Source organism: Dendrobates tinctorius, unplaced genomic scaffold, assembly GCF_039654945.1.
Source record: "Dendrobates tinctorius isolate UK_male_01 unplaced genomic scaffold, ASM3965494v1 ptg000048l, whole genome shotgun sequence".
In the NCBI taxonomy this organism is placed as follows: domain Eukaryota; kingdom Metazoa; phylum Chordata; class Amphibia; order Anura; family Dendrobatidae; genus Dendrobates; species Dendrobates tinctorius.
The window spans coordinates 733,190-739,107 of record NW_027361716.1 but is presented as its reverse complement, the minus strand read 5'-3'; the positions used below and the strand labels follow the sequence as shown (position 1 = coordinate 739,107).

The following is a 5,918-nucleotide window of genomic DNA, read 5'->3' as shown; positions in this document are numbered from 1 at the left end:
TGAGATCGCATTGCATTGTGCCAATGGGAGGACAGAGGGAACTCCCTCCCTCTGCGATGAACTACGATGTTACCATCACTATTGACAGCTGCATCACAGGGGCTAAACGCCTGTGATCGGTGCTAGCATCTATCGTTGTCGTTGTTGCAGGTTGTCAGCTTTAACTTAGAGCTGACACCCACATTCGATCGCAGCAGCAGTCATCGTGAGAATGCACAATAGCGGCACTGTATATATACTACACTTTGCGGGAACGCAGGTCCCACAGCACCATATTTATATACATTGCATGTCGGAAAGGGATTAAAGGAAATCAGTGTGTCCCTTTTTAAGGACATCCATGACATTATTCGACTTGTCATCAAAAGTCCCTATCAGTCTTGTTGAGGAATATGAGTCAGGTTTTAAATTGTGGCTCAGTAAAAATGAACGTGTCCTCTGTCCAGCTGCATTATTTGTACCAGAGTCCAAATAAAAGTAAAGTTGAATTAAACATCCAAAACATAGAAAAAATCTTCAAATTTTAATCCATAAGTATCAACCAATTAAAATCCACATGTTGGTGATAGAAAAACACTCTGACACATTTCTGGCAATATATGTGCCCTTAATCATACAGAATTAAAAGGGCGCATTTGTAATCCTGGTGTCTGGAAGCAATGCACAGGGGCATGAGGCGGTAGCAGTCAGGGGTGATTATAGTTCTAATTATGTACAATGATTTAACCCCTTCATGATTGGAGGTATTTTCGGTTTTGCATTTTTGTTTTTAGCTCCCCTCCTTCCCAGAGCCATAACGTTTTTATTTTTCCCTCAATATGGCCATGTAAGGCTGGTTTCACACTAGCGTTTTAACATGCAGCACATCGTGCGCTAACGATCGCACGCGCAATTGTCCCCTATCTTTAAAATGGCGGGCGCAGTGTCCAGCGATTGCACGCATGCCTCAGCGTTTGAGTGCGCTGCGCATTTTCCAAGTGTGCGATCAGACGCGCCGGACGCTACATGTTGTATTTTTTTTTCCGGCCCATGTCATTAAAAAAATCGCATGCACACGTCAGCGCACGCAATACGTAAAAAATTAGCATTAGAGTCGATGGTGGCGCTGACGTGCGCTGTGTACTGCGCATGTCAGCGCATTGTGAGCGCGTGCGATTTCAGAGTAAACAATGTCTAGACACTTGTTAAATCCACCCTCTAAACAAGCAACATTGTTTGGAAAGAAGGATAGATAAAATAAGGGCTTTGTAGTGCCAGATCATCACTCTCCAGACAGACAGCAAGAAGACAAGACCAACCCAGCCAGAGACCATCCACAACTTTAGAGAAAACAGCAGCTTTAATGTGAGTATTCTAAAATCAATGTGAGGCTGTCCTTTACAATATAATGTACTAATTTTTTTTTTTCACAGCATGTCTTCTGGATCAGAATATGCTCCTCCACAGGAAGAATTGGAAGAGGCAGAGCGTGAGATGAGTATTTTGCTGCCTTTGTATACCTGCCTCTACAAATGGCTAATAATCTCTGTTCTTCACAGACCTCGGAATCGGACCAGCCAAGTGAGCCGGAACAGCCGTAGCAGCGTACACAAGGCACGGCGGGGAGGAGACGCCATGTAAGTTTACATTCTACCTGTTGTTTTGGTTCAATAATTTTTTCCATTCCTGTTTTTCTTCCCTGCTTTTTTTTTTTTTTATTTCCTATCTCTATCATTCGCCACAATTTCCAAGATTCTAAATGTATTTCTTTTCTAGGTTCCACAACGAGATGAAGACATGTAATGTATATTGACAACGAGCAACTCATCAGCCTTGTCCAGGAGCGTGTCCCGTTGTGGAACAGCCGTGACCAGCAGTACAAGGACATTGTGGTGACCCGGCAGCTCTGGAATGAAGTGGCTGCTGCATTGATGGAGGGCTGGTACAGTGCCTCTGCAACTTTAAAAAAGGTGTTCAGTAAGTATTTCTCTGTTGTATGATGCTGCATTGACTCTTGTTCCTGATGATACTTGTGTGTGTAGTGCAAGATATATACTTGCATTAAACACACCAGTGTCCTCAGGTTCAATAGTGTATGACTTGTGTATTGTCATGTGGTATATTTCATGCTACACTCTTGTTCCTGATGATACTTGTGTGTGTAGTGCAAGATATATACTTGCATTAAACACACCAGTGTCCTCAGGTTCAATAGTGTATGACTTGTGTATTGTCATGCGGTATATTTCATGCTACACTCTTGTTCCTGATGATACTTGTGTGTTTAGTGCAAGATATAGACTTGCAGAAAACACACCAGTGTCCTCAGGTTCAATAGTGTATGACTTGTGTATTGTCATGTGGTATATTTCATGCTACACTCTTGTTCCTGATGATACTTGTGTGTTTAGTACAAGATATAGAGTTGCAGTAAACACACCAGTGTCCTCAGGTTCAATAGTGTATGACTTGTGTATTGTCATACTGTATATTTCATGCTACACTCTTGTTCCTGATGATACTTGTGTGTTTAGTACAAGATATAGACTTGCAGTAAACACACCAGTGTCCTCAGGTTCAATAGTGTATGACTTGTGTATTGTCATGCTGTATATTTCATGCTACACTCTTGTTCCTGATAATACTTGTGTGTTTAGTGCAAGATATAGACTTGCAGTAAACACACCAGTGTCCTCAGGTTCAATAGTGTATGACTTGTGTATTGTCATACTGTATATTTCATGCTACACTCTTGTTCCTGATGATACTTGTGTGTTTAGTGCAAGATATAGACTTGTAGTAAACACACCAGTGTCCTCAGGTTCAATAGTGTATGCTTTGTGCATAGAATTATTTTGGAGGCTACATGGTCACTCAGTTTTGTGTGTTTCTACAGATGTCATTGCATTGTCTAATTTTTTTTTTAATTTTTTCAACAGTGAACGAAGAACGCACACGTTGGCGCTCGATGAAGGACCGCTTCAACACTGATCTTCGGGCTGAGGGACAGGTTCGCAGTGGCTCAGCGGCAAGGACAAGAACAAAGTACCGCTACCATCGCACTTTGGAATTCTTACGACCGGTCCTTGCCACCAGAGCGTAAGTATATAATGTTTTTTTTTTGTTTTTCATTGAACTAATTGGTGCTTTTATATTCCACAGGTGATTCTTCACAATAATGCATGATACTAATGTTTTACTTTTGTTTCCACAGTATCTGGAGCAGCACCCTGCAATCTGTCCCTGGAGCGGTTCTTCATCGGTCGACCTTCGACCCGTCCCAGCCATCCGACAGCCAGGAAGCAAGTGGCAGGTCAGCAACACAGACAGCTGGTGACCAGGAAGCTGGTCCATCAGGTGTTCCCTTGTCCCAGGTCTCTGCCACTGGTTATGCGGGCACTATGCGCCAGTGGCAGAGGGCCTCGGACAGGCCTGTCTTGCCCGAGTTCATGCACTTTAGCGAGGCCTTTCATGCCAGTCTCAAGACGCTGGCTGAAAGAGTGGAAAATGGTTTCTCACTAATGGAACATGGTTTTATCCACATGGAACACCTCATCCACTCTTCCGACCAGCGTCTTGAACGGCTGGAGGCCGACCTCAATAGACCAGCGCACCATTTCTTTAGTAAAATTGAACAGGGCATGGCGCATCACATTAGTCCTGAGGAACAACTGAATGTGTAACACGCCTGCAACACTGCTTTCTTGCAGGCTATGCAGCAGAATCAATATGTGCAGCAGTCAGTGTTGTCATTCCCACCTTTGACACCACTGTCTGGCTTCACCACAGTACCGACTTCTGCTGCATATCACTGCACGGCCACCTGCATTCCTAGCCAAGCCGGACACCACTACTCCACACCAATGCCGAGTGCTGCTGGTCACTCCACCCCCGCCACCACCATGTCAAGTGCTGCTCCTGTCGGGAGCACCAGTACTGCCACCATTACCTCATCTTGGTGCACCTCCAGCGCTAAATCTGCTTGGTCCACAGCCACCTCTTCTCCTGTTCGGAGCACAGAGTCACCATCATCTCCGGGTCGGAGCACCGCCACTTCTCATCATTATGAGAGCACCGGCACAAATCCTCAGCATTCAAGGAGCACCTCCACCACTCATCAGAGGAGCACCACCACCACATCTCCTCCTAGGAGCACTGCCACCACTACTCTTCACAGGAGCACCGCCACCACTACTCTTCACAGGAGCACCGCCACCGATTTGCCTCCTCATAGCACTGCCAGCACTCCTCATCAGAAGAGCACCGCCACCACTTCGCCTGATAGCAGCACGGCCACCACTTCGCCTGATAGCAGCACGGCCGCCACTTCTCCCAACACAAGCCCCGCTCACACTTCTCCTTCGTTGAGCACCATGACCACAATTTCTCCTTCAAGGAGCACCGCCAGCACCACCACCCAGCCTAGGGGAGACCCACATTCCGTCTTTTATTCTGCCAAGACACGGTCCACCATCTCTAGTCGGTCAGCCAATGTAAGGCGGTCATACGGTGTTCGGTCCAGGCAGGTGACTCCTGCCCCAAAGAAGAAGAAACAAAAGACTTTGTTAGTCAGTCCCCCCTCTCCTTCCAATGTTTCTCAAACTGCCTCCGTTTCCATACCTGATCTACCTTCCCCCAGTACTTTAGTAGCCCCTTCCCCTAGAACCCCTTCCTCAATTTCCAGCCGTTCCTCGTCTCTCCACACCCCCAAAGTATCCCACTCTTCCCCCAAACGTCCTTCAAAAGGAAAATAATTTAAAAAAAAATAAATAAATAAAAGTTCTATTTTTATGGTTCAAAAAAAGGTTTGTTTAATGTGTCTTTCGCTGCCTACACACACACCGGCGCGCACACACTGCACCATACATTTGCCGTTTTTGTCAACACATAGCTCCACTATTATTATTATGCATTTATATAGCGCCATTTATTCCATGGCGCTTTACATGTGAAAAGGGGAAATATAGACAAGTATAATAAACATGTGTAAGACAAGGGACACACAAGTACATAAGGAAAAAGGACCCTGCCTGCGAGGGCACACTACTGACACATGCTTCGCGTGTCAATCTTTGAACTATGTGTAGTCGAAAACTCTAATCTATATGATTTTTATTTTCCACAACAGTCTTTTCAGTAAGGTAATATAGCACATACTGAATAGAGGATGGAGTTTAGTGCAAGGCCTAGCTATTGTTACCTTGACTTGTATCCTAAACAGTTAATTGACTATGGTGTGTTTTAACATCATTTAACTTTTTGGGATACAATCCAAGGTTATAGTAGATATACCTTGTAATTAACCACATCTTCTATTCAGTGTATGTTGATAAAATGAGATGATGGGGAAAATACACGCCATATGTACAGTCATGGCCAAAAGTTTTGAGAATGACACAAATATTATATTTTCACATGATCTGCTGGCCTCTGGTTTTTATGTGTGTTTGTCAGATGTTTTTATCACATACAGAAATATAATTGCAATCATATTATGAGTAGGAAAAGGTTATATTGACAGTTAGAATGAGTTAATGCAGCAAGTCAATATTTGCAGTGTTGACCCTTCTTCTTCAGGATCTCAGCAATTCTCCCTGGCATGCTCTCAATCAACTTCTGGATCAAATCCTGACTGATAGCAGTCCATTCTTGCAAAATCATGCTTTTATTTTGTCTGAATTTGAAGGTTTTTGTTTGTCCACCCGTCTCTTGATGATTGACCACAAGTTCTCAATGGGATTAAGATCTGGGGAGTTTCCAGGCCATGGTCCCAAAATCTCTATGTTTTGTTCCCTGAGCCATTTAGTTATCACCTTTGCTTTATGGCAAGGTGCTCCATCATGTTGAAAAAGGCATTGTTGATCGCCAAACTGCTCTTGGACGGTTGGGAGATGTTGCTCTTGGAGGACATTCTGGTACAATTCTTTATTCATGGCTGT

The 5,918-nt window shown here is 44.2% G+C and overlaps 1 protein-coding gene across 2 annotated transcripts; it reads left to right on the top strand.

The window, feature by feature from the left end:
* The first annotated feature begins 1,283 nt into the window (after positions 1-1,283).
* Positions 1,284-4,710, top strand: LOC141090274 (uncharacterized). Of its 2 annotated transcripts, XM_073576369.1 has the most exons (5): positions 1,287-1,616; positions 1,756-1,956; positions 2,919-3,078; positions 3,194-3,292; positions 3,769-4,710. In XM_073576369.1, exons 2-5 carry the CDS (start codon positions 1,782-1,784, stop codon positions 3,812-3,814), a joined length of 480 nt encoding a protein of 159 aa, XP_073432470.1. In that variant the 5' UTR covers positions 1,287-1,616; positions 1,756-1,781; the 3' UTR covers positions 3,815-4,710. The 2 variants fall into 2 exon arrangements, with proteins under 2 accessions (XP_073432468.1, XP_073432470.1); XM_073576367.1 differs by having other exon boundaries at positions 1,284-1,616; positions 3,194-4,710.
* The last annotated feature ends 1,208 nt before the right edge of the window (positions 4,711-5,918 follow it).